A 22788-nucleotide genomic window follows, 5' to 3' on the forward strand; every position below is an offset into this window, starting at 1 on the left:
ATTGCCCCTTGAAGGCCGCCAGTGTTGGAGCCTGCAGCACCTCCCGCAGCCATGGGCTCTATGGTCGTCTACTGCTCTGACAGTTGAGAAGGTTTTCCTGATATTCAGCTGAAATCTGGCTTCCTATGACTTGAGGCCATGGTTATGTGTCCTGCCTTCTGGGATGATGGAGAACAGATCCTGCCCCTTCTCTGCAGGGCAACTTTTCAAGGATTTCAGAAGTACCATCCTCTCTCACCTCTACTTTTCTCAAGGCTCGACATGCTCAGTTCTTTCCGTCTTTCCTCCTAGGGCTTGGTTTCCAATCCCCCCCCCTCCATCATCTTTGTGCTGTCAAATTTCATCCCACTTATGGAGACCCTATAAAGGTTTGCCCCATACATGAGATATCCAAGAAGTGGTTCCCCACTGCCAGTCAGTTTCCACTGTCAAGGTGGGATTCAAACCCAGGTCTCCTGAATCTTAACCTACCTGCTATGCGAGTGGCTCCAGCCTTCTGTCACCCAGTGGTTCTTGGACGGCAACTCCCAGAAGCTTTCTCCACCAGCTGTGCTGGCCACGGTTTCTGGGAGTTGCAGCCCAAGAACATCTGTTGGTAGCCACTACACCACACTGATTTTGCCCCCAAGATCCCCCCCCCCAATTAGGACAAGAGAGGAGCAGGAAATATTCTGCCAAACAGATCTTAAACTGAGACTCATTTCCGACTCTGGAGCTTCCACTCTATGTGTGTGCACAGTGCATTTCTCTGAGCCCTACCACCTGCATACAACAGCATGAGCCCTAGGGGTCTTCCAGAGAGGTCCTGGCATCCTTCACAAAAGTTCTCCCACCCACCCACCCCATTTTTAGAAAAACTGTTTGTTAAAAAACTGGAACTGGAAGTGTGTGTGTGTGTGGGGGGGGGTCAAATGGTCTGCATGGTGGAAAGGCAGACAGAGATGTTCACTGCTCTAAAGGTGGCCACTAAATCAGAAAGAGGGCCGAGTCCGTTTATGGAAGACCCGTTTATGACCAAGGCTGGCCTTTCGCCAGCAGAGCCATCCCAGAGCCACAGTGAGAGAGGCAACCTCTGGACAGCAAACTCAGGCTGGGCTTCTGAGCTTCCCAGAAAAGGGGCAAGCTCAAGTTGCTTTTCTCCAACGGTGGAACCCTGGAGAGGCGGAGAAGAAGCCTCTTGTCTAAGCGGGACAAGAGAGCTTCAGAACAATGGCCAGGAATTCACTCTTCCTCACTCGGTCCTCACCTCCTCCTTGCAAGCAGGATGTGCCATTTTTGTGCCTCTGGGGCACAAGAGGGAGTCATTGTCTGGGGCAGCTTTTCACCTCCCTTCCACTACGAAGGGGTAAGAATTCTCTTTCTCTCTCTCTCTCCTTTGCCCAGACCCCGCCATGCCTTCTGGTTACCTCCTTTGCCACAGGATCATCCTGGGCCTTCCCAGAGTTTTTGAAGCAGGAGCCCTGGTCACCTTTGCAAGCATATTGGACAAAACCCGATCAACCGGACCTGAGACAATGATGTGGCACAGACGGAGGAGGGCTGTGTTTTCAGGCTGGCTCCCCTGGATCACGTCCATGTCCTCAGCTAGCCAGGAAGGGCTGTGGAAACTAGGAAAGGCGCCAACAAGCCACCTCTGGCAGGAGGACCCACTTCTGCAGACTCACAGCTGGGAGTCACTTTGGGCTCCTGCAGGTGTGTGTGTGTGTGGGGGGGGAACAGGACGACTCTCTCCACCACCCTGCCTTAAAAGACCACGATGAGAAACCCCTGCAAACGCCCCAAGGTTCCTTCTCCCGGAGGGAGTCAGGAGCTGCTTTTCCTTGGAAGCCAGAGGGTTTGACGGCTGGTCGCACCCCCTCCCCCGGGGAGGGTCCCAGATCTCTCGGTGGGATGCTCCAGTCTAGACTGAGCAAAGGAGTACTTCCCATCATCCTGAGACTGAGAGTCCCGAACCGGGCGGGCAGCCTTCCTCGCCTCATCCTCTCGAGAAGGCTCCCAGTCTCCCCGGAGCCTGCGGGGTGGGGATCATGGGAGTTGTTGTCGTCAGCGGCCTCCCGGCGGCGGGGAGGCCATTGGGCTAGAGATGGAGCCCTCCGCGCCCCGTCTTCCTTCTGCGCCGAGGCGGCGGCGGAGGACAACCGCCCCGAGGTTTCGGGGTCGCTCTTTCCGGAGGCGCCCCCAACTCTCCGGAGGGGAAGGGGGTGTCCCTCTGCACCCCCGACCCCGAGGAGGAGGAAGAGGCCCCCTTCCCCTGCCCGCTTCGGTCCCCCCCCCCCCAGTCGGGCAGCTCACCTTGAAGGCGACGTCGTAGAACTCGCCGCTGGCGCTGAGCGAGGGGCGGCCGGCCGGGGGGGCCGGGGGCTGCTGCGGCGGCGGCGGCCCGTTGACCGAGGGCGAGGCTCCGGCCCCCGGCGCCCCCTTGGCCCGGCCGCCCTGGGGCTGCGGCTGGGCAGCGGGCAGGGCGGAGGAGGGCCCCGAGGTGCCGCCCTTGCTCTTGGGGCTCTTCTTGCGGGACATCCTGGCGGGAGGGCGGGCTGGGCAAGCAGAGAGAGAGGCGGGCGGGCGGGCGCGGATCAGGGCCCCGCCGGCAACGCGGCGCAAGCGGGCACGACCACCTCCGGCAGCAGCGGCGGCCGCCGCATCCCTGCCTCTCGCTTCCTCCGTTCCTCTCCCTGTCCTGCCGGGCTCTGGCGGCTCCCGCGCCGTCGGTGGCTCCAGCTGCCCGCCCGCTGCCGCTCCGCCACTGGGAGCGCCCGAGCCGCGGCCGGAGGGGAGGGGCTAGAGGGGAGGGGCGGGGCCCAGGCGCCTCAGGCGTGGCCACGGACGGGGACGGCACGAGCATCCCCCCCCGCTCCTCCCAGCCGCCCCGGGGATGGCGGCGCTTCCAGAATCAGGGTCACCGCGGATGAAAGAGAGCCCCCCCTCCCCCCCAAAAAACACACATTTTATTAAATTCCCGCCCCCCCCAGGCACCTTGGACCAACTCCGGGGGGAGCAGCTGCACCCCCGACGACTCCCCATTGAATTAGCCCTTCCCCGCCACCTAGCTGGGTGCTCGGAGCGTGACCCCCCGGGGGGCAGCGTGGGGCCGGCCTCCCCCCTCCTCTCTCCCCCCCCCCCCCCGTCTTCCAAGTCCGGCTCTGGCTCTTCGATGCGCGGCAATCGCCGGAGTTCTGCGCCTTTCCCAGGCTTAAGGCTCGTGGGAAATAACCGGGCCAAAGGGATGCGCGTACCGGGGGGGGGGCTGCTCGGGCGCAAGCCTAGAGGCGCTGGTTCACGAGTCCCTCGGCGGCCCTTACTTCGGGCTCGACCCGGCGGCTGGGGATCGGGGCCGATGGAAAAGAAACCAGCCCCCACCTCCCCCCTGGAAAACGTTCCGCACGTGTCGCGTCCCCCATCACAAGCTACACCTGTTGAATTCTCCTCTTCCCCGCCACTCTTAAAGGCGAAGGACCCCCGTGGCTGCTTTTCCGGGGGCCTTACCCTCGGGTGAGCTGACCCACCGTGCGCTGCTGCCTGAGGCACAGCAGTGAAAGGGCGCCCCCTGCCGACCCGAGTCTGGACGCCTAATATCCACACACACCCAAGTTCTCAAGACACTAGGAGGGAGGTAAAGGCCAGAAGACTGTCGCCTCCTTTCCAGGTAGATTTTATTTAATGGAAGTAATTAACCTGCAGTTACCTGGAAGTAACTGCGGTTGAAGTCCAGGGACCTGACTCCTGAGGAGACAAACTCAGGTGTGTTTGCTTGGATGTCAAGAGCCTCCCGGGCAACCTCTGAGCTGTAAATCCATTGTTCAGGCTGAACGCACAGGATTACAGGTGCACGTGCACCTGTGTGGATCGGTGCCTGCAGAACCTGAAGGGGAAGTCGGGCACCTAAGTGCACAAGTTTCCAGTCTGGTATCTTATAAGGGAGTATGAAGATGGATATGTGCATTTTTCCCCCTGAGAAAAATCTATGCCCAGTGGGTTTTCTCTCACACTCGGACACGCACGTACATAGAATGGTGGAAGAGAAATCCAAGGCCACTTGTTCTCCCCCCAAATGGGAATAATCTATTCAGAGCAAAAATAAAGTGCCAGAGACAAACCCATCCCTGTGGGATAAGATGGCTTGGTTTGAGATCTTCCAGGTCTCTTTGTATCAGTGACCCAAGATAAATATCTCTGGATCGGATCAAGGCACATCAAGTGAGTTGGAGCAGGGGGTGGACTGTAGGTAAATCTCTGGGTCATTGCCTTGCAGAAACTTGGCAAGGAATTGAAGAGCTTTAGTTCCTGATTGTTTTTAACGTGGTTCCCACGACTCCAAATTCTTCTCACCCTGATTTAGAGCATCTGCATGGTGAACACTGGACCAGTTCTGCTCACTCACAAGACACTCCTGGATAGGAAGAACTATAAACAGGCTTTCTGTTTCTCTTAACCGAGTCTTGACTGAGCAACAAGGTTTTTCCTGAGCCCCGCAGAGCCTCTGGATGACACTTGGGATAAAATCAGGCAATATCCTTATCAAGTATTTAGAAGTGGTGCTCCTCCAAGGGGTGAAAAATGTCTATATGTCATAGCACAGGCTTTTCCCCACCTCTGTACCTGGTACTTAGTGTGTTTTCAAGTGCCAGTGTTGCAGAATGTGTCCTTTGTTGGACCCGTTCTCTGTGTATTCTGCAGCAGAAGCTCACTCTGGGTACAAAACACCCCATCTGCCTGGATGAGGGTTAAACTTGAGGATGTTTAAGGGCTCAGCATGTTTGAATATACAAGAACACTATAGTTTATGACACAGGTGGCATCACCTGCTGCTTGAGATCCTTTAACTGCAAATTCTGGTGACCAGTACTAGGTAACAAGTTTGGGGGTTGGGGTTGGGGGGCTGATTAAGACTCACAAAATCCCACAGCAGTATGACCTACCCTTCATGGTGATGGAGGACACCTAGAAGCAGAGCATGTGCTGAATTTCCTTAGTAAATTTATATCTTGCCAAAACAACGGTGGCCACGACAACCACCAGCCATCACAATATACATATAAAAGCAGGAGCTTGCTTAGAAAATGAGATGAGATCATTCTAAAACAGAAGCGGAAAAACAGAGAAAAGGAAAAAAAAACAGCACCTAAACAGCTGATGAAACGACAGCAGTTAAAAAAAAACATATAAGTTCAGATTCAGCCCCAAAAGCACCAATTAGAGATGCCTGAAAGCTAAGAAAAATGTTTTTAAGACAGACTGGTAGGCGCAAGCCGCCAGCACTGGGGCTATGTTGGGGCAGGGTTTGATGTGGAGGCAATTAGCGGAAAGTGTAACAGGTTTTCACCACCTCTTCAATCAAAACTCACTTCCCACTTGAAGGTTGTTTCAAACTCATCCACAGATCATGCATTTCAGCTCATGTCATTTTTTGCCTCCAGCCGAAGCTGAACGCTGAACGTGGCGGCTGCTCAGGAACACAGGTGCAGAAAGGCTGCCTGGCTTCAAAAAGAGTCTCAGGGCTGGCCTTGTGCCGAATCAGACACACACACACACCCGGTCATTGGGCTCAGCGCTGCTGACATGGGCTGGCCGCGCGCCACACTCCAGGGTCCGAAGTGGGTTTCTTTTTGAGCCATCTGTGTGAGTTGTTGAGAACACCAGCCCTGGAGGGTTTTCTTCAACCGTTCCTCAGTTTGCTCTCTTCCCCCCATATCTTCCTCCCCAGAGTTCCTCTCTCTCGTTTATTATTTGCATTCAGTTCAATTAAAACACCCACAACCCAGCCGTATCTGCTTCCTCTTCAGATGCCGGTTTCTTCCCTCTTGCAAGGCCTGCCATGACAGGCATCTGAGTAGCTTGGGGCTCATCTTCTGGGTCCCACAGGAAAAAGAGGGGAGAGCTAGCACCCCCTCTCCCTCTCAGCTCATGAATTATTCCTCTCCCCCCCCCCTCAATCCCCATGCCTGGCTTCTTTCTCCAGATCTGGCGCAAGGCTCCCCCTTTCCTCATCACACCACAGAGCTAACGGAAGGTTTCTCGTTCCACACTGAATGCAGCTTTCCTCACCAGCCTTTCATTTCCATAACAACCTTGCACAAGAACTGGTTTTGTTGTTACTTTGCTTCATGTGTGTTTTTATTTAAAAAAACATAACCTGCACTTTCTTGATCCTAATTCCATCTGATTGCTAATTTCTCCAGACATAAACCTCTCCTCCTTTTGATACGCTATGATTCTTCACCACCTCAAAAACACATGCAGAGATGGGGCTCTGTGTGCGCACACGACATCCATACCCACATCCACCTCTTGTGTGCACCTGAATGCTCTTGAAGGGCTAAATCCTTTTCTCTACCCGAATCTTCTTTTGCAGGTGTGATTTCCTCAGGTAGCTGCATCTGTAGCAAAAGTAATATGCTTCCTGAAGCGGTGGCTTCTGTTCTCTGAGAAGCTGAAGATAAACCACTGATCCACTGTCATCTGGAGGGGTTCCAGAACAAACTTCTACAGAAAGCTATTCATATCTCCCAAACTTCAGATAACACAGACCAACGTTTGTGGCATTTCCCCCTGACAGCTGTGTGCCACAGGCCAGTCTTTGTCCCCCTTCTGACTCTTCCTGCTCTTTTTGTTTCGGTCCAGAACTTGACATGTAGTCAGGAGCAGAAAATGGAGATGACGGCAGCCGGGAGATCCTACTCCACAGGAACATTGTGAGTATAAATGTGTGTATTTTCAACCCTGTGCTTAAAGTTGTAGCTTTCGTGCAGGATTACATACATGGCAGAAATGTACATGGCTTGATTCTGGATTCAGAACGTTCCTGTCTTCAGAAGGAATTCTGTGGCACTTGAACTGTGGACCATCAAGTTGATTCCAAGGTGGGGTGACCTTTTTCAGTATTTTCCAGGTCTCAAGTACTCCAAAGTGGTTGACCCTTCCCTTCTTCGGGGGGACACCCTGACACTGTGCAGCTCGCCCCAGTCTGGCTCCACTAATAGGACACGCCATGGGGGAATTGAACCTCCAACCTCTGGCTCCACAGCCCGATGCCTTAAACCACTGACCTATCCAGCCAGCTTGTGGCACCTTATCAGACAGAAAAGATGTATTGGGAATCATAAGTTTTCAAGGACTACTTACCAGTGCACCAGACAAACTGGTTTGCAATTCATAAAAGTTTAGGCCAAATGGAATGTGTGAGGCGTCAACATGCCACAAATTCTTTCATCACTATGGGTGCAAGACATCAGAGTGCTTACTCCCCTGAAAATATTTTCAGAAGAGCAAGGGTTGAATAATGCCTCTGCATCTTTTACAGATGCATCTTTTGATTGTCTGCATCTTTGGTAGGAAAGGTTTTTAAAAGCTCCCTGATGCTTTGCTGCACCTTGGAGGAAGCCCACCAGGCCCAGATCTGCCAGGATAAAGTTTTTCTACTGATAATTTCCTTGCTTGGAACAGACAAGGAGCCTCAGGGGTTTAGGGAAGTGAAGAGGGAATGGAGGCCATAGCTCGGTCTGTGGTGTGCCAGTAAACAAGGGATCAAGGAAGCCAGTTCATTGGAGAGAAGAAAGAAGGCTCTGCCTATTTTCTTTATCCCTTTGGCCCAACAAGTGGGCTAGATAATACATTAAGACTCATTCTATACATTAATCAGAATGCTTATTCCTGATGAGGAATCCACTTGCCATTCTAGAACTCCTCTGAGTTAGTGCCTTAAAAATGAGCCTTGCAAACTGACCCCATGTATTTCTTTCAAAACAAAACAAACACACACACACAAAACAGAGAATGCTAAATGCAAGATACTAAGGTGAGGAAAAGCACATGCTGTGACAAACGGACCTCTTTCAACACTTGGAAGAGCATCTCTTTTTAAAATGTGCTAAGCATATAATTAGTCTGACCCTAATCTTTCTCGTCTTTATGGTTAGCCAGGTAAAAGAGAAAGAAAGAAGAATTAAAGATTCTACCTGTAAAATTATTGTGTGCGTGTGTGTGTGTGAACAGATATGCATTGCTAGCAATTGTTCTTCAAGTGGAGCTCTGCAGAGTCTCTTTAAATAATGTGGAATGCCTTGCAGTGCTGGTTGTTTAGCTCTGAGTGCATCACAGATCAAGGGCACTTCATTTTAAAGGACTCTTCCTTCCCATGAGCCATTCATTCATCAGAGACAACGGTATATGGAGGCTTCCTCCCTTTGGACCAAAAGGCCTCTCACAAAGTGGATGAAGGTGTTCAGAAGACCTTCCCTTGGTTGAGCAAAGAGTCTTCGGCACCAAGAGCAGGCAGCCACCTTTCTCCGGAAAGAAAATGCCCCTGGCCTTTGTTTGCAACCCTGGACCAAGGGTCCCTAGGTTTACTCTCCATTGTTCAGCTCCAGTGAGGTGAGATCGGGTGACAGATTGAGCTTCCTGGCAGAATTTCTTGCACAGCTGCAAAAGCCATTGCCAGGCAATCCCCCCGGACCTTCCTAGAAATGTGCATCTGCCCCCTTTGTCAGCCATGTATCTTACAGCACATGAGGCAGGGGGTAAGGACTGGGCACCCCAAGCCATGGGATGCCCTTTACATAACAGAGAGATAGAGGAAACCATTTCAAATACTCCCATGTTACTGATATTGTCTGTATCCCACAATAAGATCTCCAGGTAGAGGGTGAAATATTTTGATTTTTTGTAAAGAACTGAAACCATACAAAAGAGGCAAAGGTTTGGAGCTAAAGATTGTGCCTTGTTGTGGAGGCGGAGGGAGCAAAACCACAAACTGGAAATCATATTGAGCAAACCTGGTGCAACCTGTTCTTTCCTTTAGAAAAGGAGGCGAAGAGCGTACGTACAGTCCCTGCGGGGGCCGTGTCATCTGTTCATCTGCCAGGGCATTGACCCATGTGCACCCGAGGAAGCAGGTCCATACCAGGTGCTCTCGGACAACAGCACAGAGGGGACACAGGAGGTTCAAGACACTGCAAGGCAAGGCAGCCGTGCCGTGCTCCTGCCGGACCTGAAAGAAGCTTCCATGATCAGGGTGTGTTTCCTTTGGGGGCCAGCAGGCATCACACGTATGTAGCAGCACCTGAAACAGCCTTGCCCGAAAGGAGGACATTCCGAGGCTCCAAGACTGCCATCTTCAGCCACATGGCTTTTGGGGAACAAGGAAGGAAACACTTGCCCGGGGTGCCCGTCTGAGTAGCCGCAGGGACGCTGCGGGCTGTGGAGGGGAATCTGTGGCAGAACCAGAAAAGCCAGCCCTGTTTCTGATGGATTATCCAGGAAGCACGTCTCAGGCATGCTAGACAGGATCAATTTGCACACACAGGGACACTTCATTTTGGCATTCGTTCTCTTTGATGCCTCGGTGCTAAAAGTAATCTGATTTCTTTCTTGCATTAGGCAACAACCTTGCTTTCTTTCCTTTCCTTTCCTCCTTCCTGCTCACCCTCCTTTTCTCCTGCATGTTGTATGGCCTTTCACATGATGCTTCATGATGATCCCATATCCATAACATGAACATGTGGTTGTCTTGTTGTTTTTTAATTTGCCTTCTACAAACATCAACAATATATTTGCCATTTAAGGCTGTTTGGTCCTTATAGTCAATGGCCAGTGGCCATCTGGTCAGCTTTTTGCAGGTAAAACCTTCTGGAGCTATAGCTTGGCTGTGACCTCAGGCAGCCAAGTATTGGTGGTCAGCCCTGCTTACCTACACTGCATGAGTTGATTTCTCATCTTGGAGAAAGATAATCTCACCAGCTGGCGATTCTCCTGTGGATTGAGGCACCAACCCACTAGGCGATGACATGTTCAAAAGTCAATTAACGAAGTGCAATATTTTAATTAATGCTGCTTGTGCAACAAATTAAGTCTCCCCTCCCCTTTTCTCTCTCAACTCAATGTCATTTCTAGTCTTGTACAACCTCAGGCCATTTGGTTTATGGGAAAGCCAATCGCTCTGGGGAGGATTAATGTAACCCAGCGTGGAATGCCTGTCCCTTCATGAAATGTTTCTCAAAGTTTTCCAAGGCCAGTTCAGATTGTCCTCCACACACTGCTCTAAGAATAAGGATGTTATTAATTGACCTCAGCTTTTTTTTTAAATCCCCTGTGGAGGATGAAATTAAGAACGGGTCCTGAAAAAGATTTGCAGCGATGCACTTAACCTGGCATAGCCGCTCTTGATTAAAATCAAATGTTCCAGGATGATTGGTTTCCAGAGATGGCATAAAAATGATTTAGATACTAAATCGTGGCATGGGACCTTGGAAATAAACAGACATCAGCATCTGTTAGGCTGTGCATTGTCCTCCCACCAACTCCACTGTCACACCCCATGGGTGGTCATCAGAGGCAGCCCAGAGGAATGGCTAGCCATCATCCCACACCAGAGCCATCCAGGTGATGGTGGCCCACAGCTCTGACATGAATGGGGTGGGGATTATTCTTACTGAACAGGGAGTCACTGAAAATGGAAAGCAGAACATTCGAAAATAACCACTTGGCCAGCGCAGCTGCCTTGGTACCGGAGTATGACTCCAGTCATTTTACTCTTGATTGGATCCAGGCTGGTTCTCTGTATGGTCCTTAGCAAGCTGGTGGAGCACATAAATATTTTCCATCTGAGGCCATTTGCCCATTAAATCTAGGGAAATGATCCTTGCTGATTTTGCTAAGTATGCAGGTGGCTGCTTTATGCTGAGTCACATGCCTTGCCCCCGCGCTCTCACTCTGGGGACTTGGGGCTGGGGTCGGCTCCTTCTCCAGACCCTCCGCCAGAGGTGTGAAGGATTTTGCATCTCTACTCAGACATAGGCAGTCCTTGTGCCACGCACCCCACACCCCGTTTCCGACAAGTTAAATGATCAAACAAGATGATCCAACAATTTTCTTGTTATGCCCTTCCTCTTGTCCAACACCCCTCATACAGGATCCAAAACACTCATGAGGTCTAATTCCGAGAAACAAAAGCATCACGGATGGCCTGGGTTTTTGTGCATTAGCAATAACGGAATGGGTTATTTCTGGCAAAACGATAGGAGGGAATAATCACAGGTAAAAGAGATGGAAAAAGAAGCACAGAATGAATTCTTTGCTGAAGAATCTTAGAGACTAGATGGACGCACCCTATTAACACTGTTTTGACCTGCTGCATCCCAAGTCAGAATAACTGGGGTGATAGCTGACCCCTAGAAGAAGCACCCAGGTTAAAGGCATGAATGACAGCCCTAGTAAACCTTCCATGGTTAATACAGTATTTGTACAGTAGTAGATGTCTGCCCCATTGTGGCGAAACTGAAAATCACAAGTAATAAGAAGATACCTGTATGATGGGCAAAGTACTGTATATGCTACTCTACAGTATTTGGAATATTACGTGTCATGTTTTCCATGCTTTTAAAAAGTGGTCGGGAAGTGTCCAATCTATAGTGAAAAAAAAACTGGTTAGGTTCCCCAGCCTGGAAGATGCAACCCAACCTGATTAGCTATTCAAACCAGTTTCAGATTGAAAAATCCTTCTTCCTCTACCCTGTAAACCACCATGAAGCAGTTTGCTCTAAAGGTATCAGGATGAGTTCATTTTCAGCAGTAACCGGGCTCAAGGTCCTTGTCCGGAAGGGGACTATGCAGCTGCTTTTTTAATTTAATTTTATTTTTTTCAAAATAGAAGTGGCGGGTTCAATCTTTTTTCATGTGATGGTTTTAACCAATAGGTTTGGTGGGGAAAATGGTGGAATAGGACCCAGGAGACCCTGCTTGACCATAGAAACCATTCCTTAAAGATCTCACTTACCTTGCCAGAGTTGCTGTAAATCAGTGTTGACTTGAGGGTACAGAGCATAGAGCGTAGTGCTCTCTGAGCTCATGGCAGAAAGGATGATGTGCTTCCATGTCCTGTACATCTGACCCCTGACAGCTATTGTCCATGGAGTCTATCCAGCCAGGAGGTCACCAGAGGCAGGACCGACCACATCAACTTTGCTCCTTAATTTCTTCCCGTGCAAGGCTCTATGTCAACTCAAGCAAGACCTAAAGAATTAACAGCAGCAAAATTTTAAAAAAGGTGTCTTACCTTGTTTTGGAAAGACTGGGTGCTGTGATCTTTCGTTCTGTGTTGGAAGAAGAGGAACCTGGCTTTTTACTTCACCGTATGGCGATCCTGACTGTCCAAGCTTGACACGCCACCTCCTTTGCAAGGACTTGCCCTGGCAGAACTTAGCCTTGAAATAAACTGCAAAGCAAAGCAAAACAAAAGTGAAAAAGGTGTTTGAAACAACAGACTTGATTCTATGGGACAGAGGCGGGGGGAAATGTATGTCACCTCCCTTACTTTGTAAAGGTCTACAGCGTATCTGGTCCTCCGTTTAGGACAACCCCATTCCTGGAATGAAGTTTGGCCTTGTAGCTTTCAGAGTTTTTAGTGTTATTTTAGTGTTTTTTCTCAACTGTATGTGCTGCAGTTCAGACCGCACATGATAGGAAAAACAACAACAACGTAGTTACACAGACCTTGTATGAGTGCATGCATGTGTAGTAGACAGTCTTCTAAGCCAATTAACAATTATTGCATATTATTTATGCTAGTTGTGTTCTGTCAAGTCAGAACTGACTTATAACAGCCCTAACAGGGCTTCCAAGGTTGTATGAGATATTTAAGGAGTGGTTTTACTAGTTCCACACTCCATGGTCGAGCCTCCATCCACTACACAAATGGTTCTCAAACTGGGGTCCCCAGATGATCTTGGACTAAAACTCCCAGAAGCCTTCGCCACTAGCTGTGCTGGCCAAGATTTCTGGGAGTTGTAGTCCAGGATCATCTGGGACTCCAAGGTGGGGAACCATGACAATATACCATCCTGGGTACATACAGGTATGTTCGGCTTTGCGAAAACGACAAACGAGCAAACACAGGCATGGCCCTCTCGATCCGCTCAGACAGGAGTTCCCCCTTTGCCGGACACCCATGATCTCGGACGACGTGTGATTTTTCTCCTGGCCTCTGTGGTCTCAGAGAAGGTGCCCGGTGGACCAAAGACTCTGCTGGATTGCACAGGCTGAACTTTTGGCTTCCCCCAACTCCCAAAAGGTGAGCCAAGAAGCTTTAATACAGCAGGGTTATTTCTGGTCTTGTAAGAAAAAGTAGGGCTCTCTTGTGCTTTGCCTCCCAAACAGAAATCACACCAGAGGCTCTTGGCACAAATTAAACGGGTCTTGATTAAAGAAAACAAGAGTGCTCACAGTGACCTGGAGAGATGGGATCCAGAGAGGTTTCAAAGTTCCCTGTTGAGGTGTCGAGACTTAAGGAAGACAAGAATTCAGTGTCTTATTTTTACATCCCTAGTTGACAGTTAAAATGCTGAGAGGGATTGTTCATATTGTAATATCTGGTGGTTTCATGTATCTATTTATACACAGGTAAAGAAATCACAGAATGGAAAAAGGCCAGAATCTTGTTGGAAGCGGAGAGGGGCATGGCATGGACATCAAAGGAGCCTCTGCAACAGGTTCTATTATGCACTTATTTGCAAACCAGTTGTCAAAGCAATCACACCCATCAAAAGATTTAACTGTCCTGGCTGTTAGAACAATATATTGGCTGAATATCACAAAACATTTCTTAACTGTTACAGCAGCACAATAATGGAACCCCATGACTTTGGGAGAAGGTGAGTGCTCCGATGCTGGAGGCATTCAAGAGGAATTTAGACAACCACTTGGCAGATTTGCTTTGATTTGGATTCCTGCTCTGAGCAGGGGTTTGGACTAGATGGCCTTATAAGCCCTACAAAACTTAATTATTTGATCATTCTGTGATTGGGCAGCCCCAATTTGACCCACTAAATTAGTGGGATTTACACCAGTGCTGTAGGTAATGTATTGTTCAGCAGTGGATTCTGGGGACCCACTCTGGTTGGGACTGGCAACCAGATTTAAGACAAGAGGTCGATGAGGAAGGTAGGAGCCGCCTGCAACACCACCTCCAGTTTGCTGGGCCAGGGTTTTTTCAATAGCAAAGCCAAGGAAACCAATAAAAACGGACCAGGGCCCATTATTGTTGAGATTCTAATGGCGTTTTAGATTCTGTTGCAACATCCCATCCTTCCTCCTTGCGTGACTCCTTTTGCTTGTCAACTCCCTCCTGGAACGGCCCAGAGCCACCCATGCAAAGGCATTGTTTAAGGAGACCCGCAACAACCCTGGCTAGGGATGATAGGGGACGTAGTTCAAAAGAGCTGAAAGTTACAAGGTGGGAGAACATTGGGCCCTCTCATTGCAAGTGCTCTCCGGTATTACATCAAACGTCTCAGAAGGAGGCCACAGGCAGCTTGCAATAAGTGTCTCTCTCTCTGTGTGTGCATGTTCCTGTCTTTTTGAAAAACTCCAGCTAACCACCTGGGTGTGTGGAGCTCCATCCTGACTCACAGTGTGATGATGCCTTTATTAGGACCAAGCCAAAGCCATGGAATTATGCAAGCTTTTTAACTCTCTATAGAACGCCTCATCAGGCTGAATGCTACAAAAAATTAGGGATGGGGAAAGAGATAGGAAAAGGCCAACACTCAGGTGCCAGCTGGGGCTGTGGGCCTTTCCGAGCCCCCCTCCCCCAAAAGAGCTTTTCAGGGGTCAGTGGCTGCACCGCAGAATTCCCTACCAGCCAGTCCCAGGCATGTGAGAACATGTCTGTTGACAACATTTTTTTGTTCCAAGAAGCCACCCGTAACTAAATAGCAGCCATGGTTTCACTGATGTGTCTTGGCATTTTGATGTTTTTTGTGTTTGTATCTCATTTGGGAAAAGTTTACTTAACTCAAAGGGGCTTGTGAATTTCCCAAATAAACAAACCAATAGAAACCCACAAGGACACACCAGGAAAGGGCAGAGGAGCTACCTCTGCTACCTGCGACATGGACCAGAAGGCTAGTGACCACTTCCAAAGGACTATAAACTAGGAGAGAGCCCTTTCTATGCCCACCGGAGGTTCTCTTGGCCCTGAGCTCGGAACCGGGGCCCCAAACCAGCCAGCCGAGGCCATCAGAACCTCCACCTCCAAGAGCAGTGCGCCAGATGTAGGGGCCAAGAGAGGCGCAGACCTGGGGGGGGGCGGCGGCTTTCCCTTGCCTCCTTTGCCTTGGTTGCGTTTTTAGAGACGGGGCGCGCCTGGGGGAGCACCCCGCGTCCTTGGCCGCCGGGTGGCTCTTTTCTCGCCCCCAGAGGCGACGCGAGAAAGCCCCCCGGCCGCCGCCTCTTCTAGCCCCGAGAGGGGCCCGCGCCCCGAGGAGAACCTCCGGGGCCCCTCGGCCGGCCTATTTGCCCGCCTGCCTGCCTGCCGGCCGGCCTGGCCTTCCTTCCTGGAGCAGGGCGGGTGGAATGCTGGCGGCCGGCCCCGACGGGGCTGCGGAGGAGGGGGAACCAACGGCGGCGGCGGCAGCAGCAGCAGCAGGACGAGGAGGAGGAGGAGAAAGCGGAGGCCGGAGGAGGCGGAGGCGCGGGAAGAGGCGGCGGCGGGAGCGGCAGCGGCAGCAACAAGAGCCGCAGCTGGAGGGAAGGACGGAGGCAGGCAAGCAGGCAGCCAAGAGCCCGCGAGGAAGCGCAGGACGCGGGGCCCGCGCGGCCGCCGGCGCAGCCACAGCAGCCGGAGAAGAAGAGGAAGGCGGAGGAGGAGGAAGAGGAGGCGGCGGCGGCGGCGGTGGCCGGAGGGCAGCGCGGGGCGCTCCGTCGCGGCTGGAGCTCAAGAGGCGGCCCGGGGGTCCCTTTTCTGGCTCCTGCCGCCGCCGCCGCCGCTGCTGCCGCGAAGGCGGAGGCGGATGGCGGGCCCGGGCCGCTGGTAGGCGTGGGCGGCCGCGCGGCGACGGGGCGGCCATGCCATGCCCGCGCTGAAGCCATGCCGATGTTGCCGCCGCCGCCGCCCTCGAGCCGCCGCCGCCTCCGGCCACGTCGAGCGGGCCGCCGCCGGCGGAGCCTGGGCCCGGAGGGCGCCCCGAGGGGAGCCTCCGCCGCCGCCTCGGCCTCCTCCTCGGCCTCTTCGCCGTCCTCCTCGGCCTCGTCCCCGCCGGCGGGCTGGCCCGGCTGGTGCCTCCTGTGCTGCTGCTGCGCCTGCTGCTGCTGCCTGCTGGCGCCGCCCGGAGCCGCCGGAGCCTCCCGGGGCTGCCAGCCGTGCGGGCCCGAGGCGTGCGCCTGCCGGAGCCTAGCCGGAGGCGGCGGCGGCGGCGGGGGCTGCATCGTGGACTGCGCGGCTCGGGGCTTGCAGCGCCTCCCGCCCGCCGGGCCGCCCTTTCCCGCCGCCACCCGTGTGCTGTGAGTATCACCCCGAGGGGACCGGGTGGCACTGGGGGTCGGGGGTGGGCGGGAGAACGGGCGCCTCTGGAACTCCCTGTCACAAGGGAAAGCCCGGGCAGGCGGGTGGGAAGCCTTCAACCTCTCCGGAGGCCGGAGAGTGGGGTGCTCAGGCGTCTTGATTTAGTGGGCGTTGGGGCAAGAGGAGCGGAGCCCGTCCCTGCCGGCTGGATGGCCTAGCCTGGCTCTCTGCCCTGCTGCCTGGTACTGAATGGGCCCAGCAGACGGTCTGTCCGCTCAGTTACCAGCAGTGGTGGAATGGGAACGTTGGAAAGCAGAGCAATTGTCTCAAAAGTCCCCAGAGCCAGCCTGAGAAGGCAGGCGGCACCATCCCTCTGCAGGAACAAAGGAGGAGCAGGTGTTTTGTAAAGCTAAGGGCTCTGAACTGCCCATTCCAGCCCAAACTGCACTCAAGATACATACTTTGCAGGACAGCAGGAATGGCGGTGGGATGGTACTTTTTCCAGGGAAGACCATGCCTCTCTTATAGGGGGTGAGGACAGCAGCTAAGCCCAAAGGGAATGGGGAAACCCAGAAGAGATGGCAGGTGATGTCATAGTCCTTCATGCTCAAATAACCCCAGCGGTTTGACCCTTTAAGCCTCGGCTCCACTACGCCGTGGGTCAGGCAGATGTCAAAGAAGTGTGCTGCTGCCTCACTACAAAAATTAAGAAGAATCCTAATTGTTTAGCCCAGTTATTTAGTCCAATTATGGCTGACTTTTGCTTGCTTTCTGTCCATGGTTTGATGGGCTTACTGCCTGGTGACCCTCCTCACTTTTCTTGCCCGAAATACCTTTTCAGAAGGATTTAGCAGATTATTTGCAGCAAGGCCTTGTCAGTGGCTGCTAGCCAAGCAAAACCTCCATGGTTCAACACAGTTGAGTCCAAGATGCACCTCCTGTGAGGAGGCTCAGACTTTTTATTTAAAGCCAGACTGTGCTTGAACATGGAGGCTTCAGATTGTTGTTGTTGTTTAGTTGTTAAGTCGTGTCCGACTCTTCGTGACCCCATGGACTAGAGCACGGCAGGCCCTCCTGTCTTCCACTGCCTCCCGGAGTTGGGTCAAATTCATGTTGGTTGCTTCAATGACCCTGTCCATCCATCTCATCCTCTGTCGTCCCCTTCTCCTCTTGCCTTTGCACTTTGCCAACATCAGGGTCTTTTCCAGGGAGTCTTCTCTTCTCATGAGATGGCCAAAGGCTTGGAGCCTTGGCTTCAGGAGTACATAAAACACAACATAAACTGTTGTGGCAACTCAACAACTAACACGTTTTATTTTGTGCAGGCTTTAGAGCATTTCTCCCACTCAGTTCCTTTCCTTTCCTGTTAAGATCTCTATTTATTTATGGGAGAGTCATATTTCCACTTTTATAGACGGCTGTTCTGTGAATAGTATTGTATATTGGGATTTAAATAAAAAAGTATGGAAAATGATTGGAAAGGTTAGGCAGCTAGCAAAGAGCCACACCACCTAAAGAGAACTGTCTAAACTCTCTACCTTGCCTGTTGCTGTTGCCAGTGAAAACCTGCCTTTTAAAATTATTATTATTATTTTTGCATTTGCACCAGCTTCTCCTAATGAGGCAAGGACTGGTGAAGATAAATGTCAGAGACCAGCTAATGAATGGCTCCTTGTCTGAAAGGGTTTGTTACGACAGCCTCAAAGCTTTTGGCAAGAGGAGGAAGGGAAATGTTTGGGGACCGGGTGCCTCAGGTTCCCGTAAGGGAAACGAACCTCCCCAAGCTCTGCTGGGGTGACAGGTCTCTCTCACCCACTGCTCTTCTGCCCGTGGCGTCCAAAAAGGAGGGACATCATGTAAGCTGGACACGAGGGTAACCCCAGCCTGCCCACCAGCTGGGACCGATGGGCTCAGAGGAAGGCCTTAGGTGGAAGGCGATGCGTCGGCAGGCTGATCCTCTCTGGATTGCCGTGAAGTGCCCTTGCGGACGGGGTGGCGTGATCAGACTTGCAGCGTGGAGGACATTGGAAATCGATCCCCCTCTGATCACTTGGGAGCCCGGAAGAGGGGAAGGACTATGGTTCCTGCACTATCAGCGACAATGACTTTAACAAGAACTGGAGAGGGGAAATTAAGGCAGGTCTGACTGCTGTTCGTCTTTGGGGTGACCTTGGAAAGTTCGGCCAGGGCAGAAGTAGCTGGTGCCCCCTGTAGCTAGTGGGGCCACTCCAGGCCTACCTCCTCCCATGCCTAGTCACAGTAACCCTTTTATTCCCATCTTGGCTGATTGGGAGGGGTATTGAGGATCAGGTATGGGTGGCCCCCCATGAGCCCCAGGAGCTAGAAGCATCCTTGAGCTCAGGACCGCCTGATGCATCACAGGACATGCTGAGGTGCCATCCCTGGAGCAGCCGAAGAGCCCTGAGGATGATGCACAGCTTTAGAAAGCTTAGCTGGAGGGCAGGTTTCGAAAGAGAGGTAGAAGCTGGGAAGAAAGGTGAGGAAGAGGAGGCCCTCACCTCGGTGGCCCCCCACTTTGTGGGTTTCCCGTGGGTCCCTGGCTGGCAACCCTGGTGCTGGGCATGAGATGCTGGAGTGAACTGTCCTCGGGGTTGACCCTCAGAAGGAGTCTTGCGATTTGGTTCACCTGACCATGGCAGATTCTGTCACATTTGCTTTTCTGGTTTGCGTTGTCTCTGGAGAGAGTTTTGTTTCTCTGAATTAATAGTATGCTACATGATTGTTTTGGGGAACAGTACTCCCTTTGATGATGATTATTATTTTTTGTAACAACTGCGCTTTTCGAATAATGAAACTCAAAGGGATCTTGTATAGAAGGGAACAAATTCAGAGTGAAAAGAACAGTATAGGTTTAGTGGCAAAAATGTTTACAAGATATTTAGGGTGGGATTCAGATTTTTCCCCACCTGGAAAAAGATTTAGGCTGATGAGGGGGGAAGGGATGTGTGTATACACATGTATGAACATGTACTTCATTGATCTTTGAATCCAGGAAGATTCAAGAATCCCATTCTTCAGGTAGAATGTGAACTTCCCACAGACTTAACAGAATGTATGGAACTAATCAAGTGAACCATTGAGAAATCGGAGGCGTTCAAGGCTTGTGTCACGCAGATGTGATGGGAGCGCCCTTTTGCAAAAAGAGTTTCTTTCTCTGTGTGTGTGTGTGCTTGAGAGGAAGAGAGGGAGATGTGTTTGCCAGATGCCAGGAGAATGGACTTGGGACAGAGATGTTTTGTAATATTAATGAATCCTTTAAAAACAAAAATTGCGCACAATGGAAGTGAACTTGACAGAGTTGCAGATGAACATGATCGCAACATCCCGGAGTGCGCGAGGGCTCTGGATTATTCAGAATGGCTGCAGAGCTGAAGACAGTTATGCCTTTTATACCATATTTCTCTGGCTGATGGCATATCTCCATTTTTAAATGTGTGCCAAAAATGTATAAGCATAGTTTTAAATTTTTTTTTTAATGCCATGACTGGATGAATTCTGCTAATGTTTCCAACAAAGTATTGAGCCTTTGTTAGCTTGGATTGTTGTTTAAAGGGGGTTTCCTTTTCTTTGTCGCTTGGTTGTTGATGATGAGAGTTGGTTCTCAGAGGGCTGGAACATGAGAAGGGAATAAAATACATGCCTTGCACCTTTCTACATGTATATCAAATTTCACCCCTTATTAAATGATGGTGTGTTTTCTGGATCTTTGGATGGTAGAGATGAAGGGTGAGGTAGTGTGAGCTTTCTTTAAGGGTCTTGCGAGTCAGCCAAGAGGCTGCTGATCTTAGGATAGCATGTTAATAGGTGTTCTGATGATTGATTAGTTGTGACATTTTTTGAAGAAGTAGCCACACAAGTCTGTTTCTGCTTATAAACAAATGCAAAACCCAACCCAGAGTTTTGTGGCACCTTTAAGACAAATAGATTTATTTCAGTGTGATCTACTGGCATGGAGAACACAATATTTGGGGCACAAGTTTAGTGTACTTGATTGTGGGGGTGAAGAGAACCTGGTCATAGAATCATAGAATCATGGAGTTGGAAGGGGCCGTCTAAAGCCATCAAGTCCAACCTCTTGCTCAAGTCAGGAATCCAAATCAAAGTAAATCGGACAGATGGTCATCCCATTTTCTCTTGAATGCCTCCAGCACTGGTTGCTTAAATATGGCAATACGTAGGTAGAATAATTGGTAAATGCTGACCATCTGGGGAGAATACACAAGCGTTTGACATTTGCGTTTGAAGTGTTGAAGCAAGCAATCATACTAAAAAGTGTTGGTTGTCTTGAGGCCAGAGTCTGTATGAGAAAGGAAACATATTTTTTTATTTTATGGAAGATTGTTATGGAAGCCCTCTGATGAACCTGTATACCGTTTGCTAAGAAGCCCCCATCACTGTTCGAGCAGCTGGTTGCAGACTGAAATGTATGGCTATATCCCAATTCAGCCACTCTCTTCTGAGGTTGCCATTTGAATTCCTTTCCCACCTCATTAGCCACTTTGGGATTGCTGGCAGAGGAGGTGGGGAGTTGAAAAGTTGCAGCCTAAGCTTTCGCAAGTTGCCGGGTGGGGTTGTCACTTCTGTGGTGCCAAGCATTTTGCTGCAGCGTCATGGGTCCCGTCCTACGTTCATGGTTCTTTAGCTCGGCCAGTGACCTGGACATTTGCAGGTTCTTAGCACAAGGTCATGGCTTCCATGTGTCTGTGGTTAGGAGTTTGTTGGGCAGGATCCAGACTTCCGAGGCTCTGAGAGCATGAGAATGGAACCAATCCCCAGGTACCCTCAGTCTTTTGCATTGTCTGCTGGCTGACAAACACCGGCTGATGCACGTCAACCCATCATGCCCAAATCCCTCATGTTAAGGACAGTGAGAAATTATTGTTAGGAAATCTCTGAAGTTTGGCACAGAGTTCAGTCTTGAAAACAGAAATTCACGAGGCCCTTGTGCCCGGATAACAGCAGGGCTAAGTTGCTTTTATGAAATCTTAAAAAGAAAAGTGACCAGATCCGTTTAGGATAAACAGAATGTTTTGGGTTAGGGCAAATGTGGCAGCTGGTGGCTCTCCAGATGTTGTAGGGCTCTATTTCCTGTCCTCGCTCACTGCTGATTCTGCCAGCCAGGGGCGACAGGAACTGCCATCCCACACCACCTGAATCTCGGGCTTTTTTACAGGGCATCAGCTCTTTTCACTTGACTTGAAATGATGGCATTCAAATCCACTTGTTGTGCTGCTAGAAAGCTGGTTATTCCTCTGTTCAGCATAATTCAGAAGTGTGGTCCCTGAGCAGACCAGAAAGAACTCACAAAGAGCAAATGCAAAGATTCGTGTTTGTGATAAGGTCCATCTCTCTCTCTCTCTCTCTCTCTCTCTCTTTCTCAATCCTTCATGTCTCATTGATCACATTTTCCTGTCTCAGTGCATGCAAAGTGGTTTTCCAGATAAGCGGCTATTCGTGGATCACATTCTACTCTATGACTTACTTTTTGTAAAATAACCTTTTTGGTGCATACTTCAGAAGGCTGATGCCGTCTGCCTGCCTCAGTGCACATGCAGAGTCAAACCAGCATTTGCTACCCCAAAAATATGTGGTCCAGTCCCTTTGCTTCTTCTTGCGTGGCAGGATTTTCTCATGCGGTTTTCCGCGTCTGTACAGTGGAACTTTCCCCCTCCCTCCTCCTCTTGCCACGTGGTTGCTGTAAAGTGGAATCTAAACTGTACATCTCCCTTCAACAACACTGGGGTCGAGGGCACTGGACCCTCATTGTAGTTCAGAATCCTTGAACAACTCTTATACTCCCCCCAAACATAGCTACAAAGCATAAACACACACAAACACATATAGAACAGATGAGTTAGCACCCTCCCCAGCTGCCATGTTAGGACTGGGAGCTGGCTGTGCCACCACTATCAGACTGGGGGCTGCTGCACCACCAACACCAAAGGAGGGGCTCAGTATGTCTGAGACCCACTTTCTCAGGCCACTTCCTGGAAACAAATAGCAGCGCCGTATTTTTTCATTTGTTTGTGTACTGAATTTTTTTAAAAATGGAAATATGTATTTATTTATTGGGGAGGAAGTGCAGAACCAAAAAAACACACTGCTGAAACCCGTGCAATTCAACGGGGAAGTGTATGTACAGTACGATATTTTCCAGAGTGGCAAAAATGCAAAGACCCCTCCGGCACTTTAAAAGCGAAACTCATGCTAAAATAAACATATTAGTCTTGAAAGGGGTCAAAGCACTGTTTGCCATAGAGTTTGCAAATCTAAAGTCCTCTGTGAACTGATCTCTAGGAAAACAAAAACATATTGTATCGAGTGCTTAAGAAATGTTTTGGTAATGTCAGCCTTGGAAATAAGCGAAAGAATTAGACATTCACGCAGAACCTTAAGGCTGCAATTTTGGAATATACAGTATTTTGGAATATAATGAGATTTACTTCCTAATAAATAGTATATGAGATTCTGCTGGAAGGCGGCTTCTCAACCGTTAA

General features: G+C 50.6%; 2 protein-coding genes across 3 annotated transcripts in view; one reads left to right on the forward strand and one right to left on the reverse strand.

Annotated features, from left to right (window-relative positions):
* Positions 1-12180, reverse strand: part of RAB26 (RAB26, member RAS oncogene family) — a 90092-nt gene extending 77912 nt beyond the window's left edge. The window contains exon 1 of one of the 2 annotated variants that reach the window (XM_072982362.2): positions 12047-12180. Coding sequence is in view for 1 of the 2 variants with exons in the window: in XM_072982361.2 (XP_072838462.2) it covers positions 2293-2517 (225 nt within the window). In the remaining variant the exon portion in view is untranslated. Of the gene's footprint in view, positions 1-2292; positions 2748-12046 lie in introns of those variants that run through there. The other variant, XM_072982361.2, reaches the window with a different exon arrangement.
* Positions 12181-15262: 3082 nt separating this feature from the next.
* PKD1 (polycystin 1, transient receptor potential channel interacting) overlaps positions 15263-22788 on the forward strand; it is a 79484-nt gene continuing 71958 nt past the window's right edge. Inside the window, exon 1 of the mRNA XM_072982340.2 lies at positions 15263-16269. Coding sequence (XP_072838441.2) covers positions 15857-16269 — 413 coding nt within the window. The 5' untranslated portion in view covers positions 15263-15856. The remainder of the gene's footprint in view (positions 16270-22788) is intronic.

Source organism: Pogona vitticeps, chromosome 13 (assembly GCF_051106095.1).
Source record: "Pogona vitticeps strain Pit_001003342236 chromosome 13, PviZW2.1, whole genome shotgun sequence".
NCBI lineage: Eukaryota > Metazoa > Chordata > Lepidosauria > Squamata > Agamidae > Pogona > Pogona vitticeps.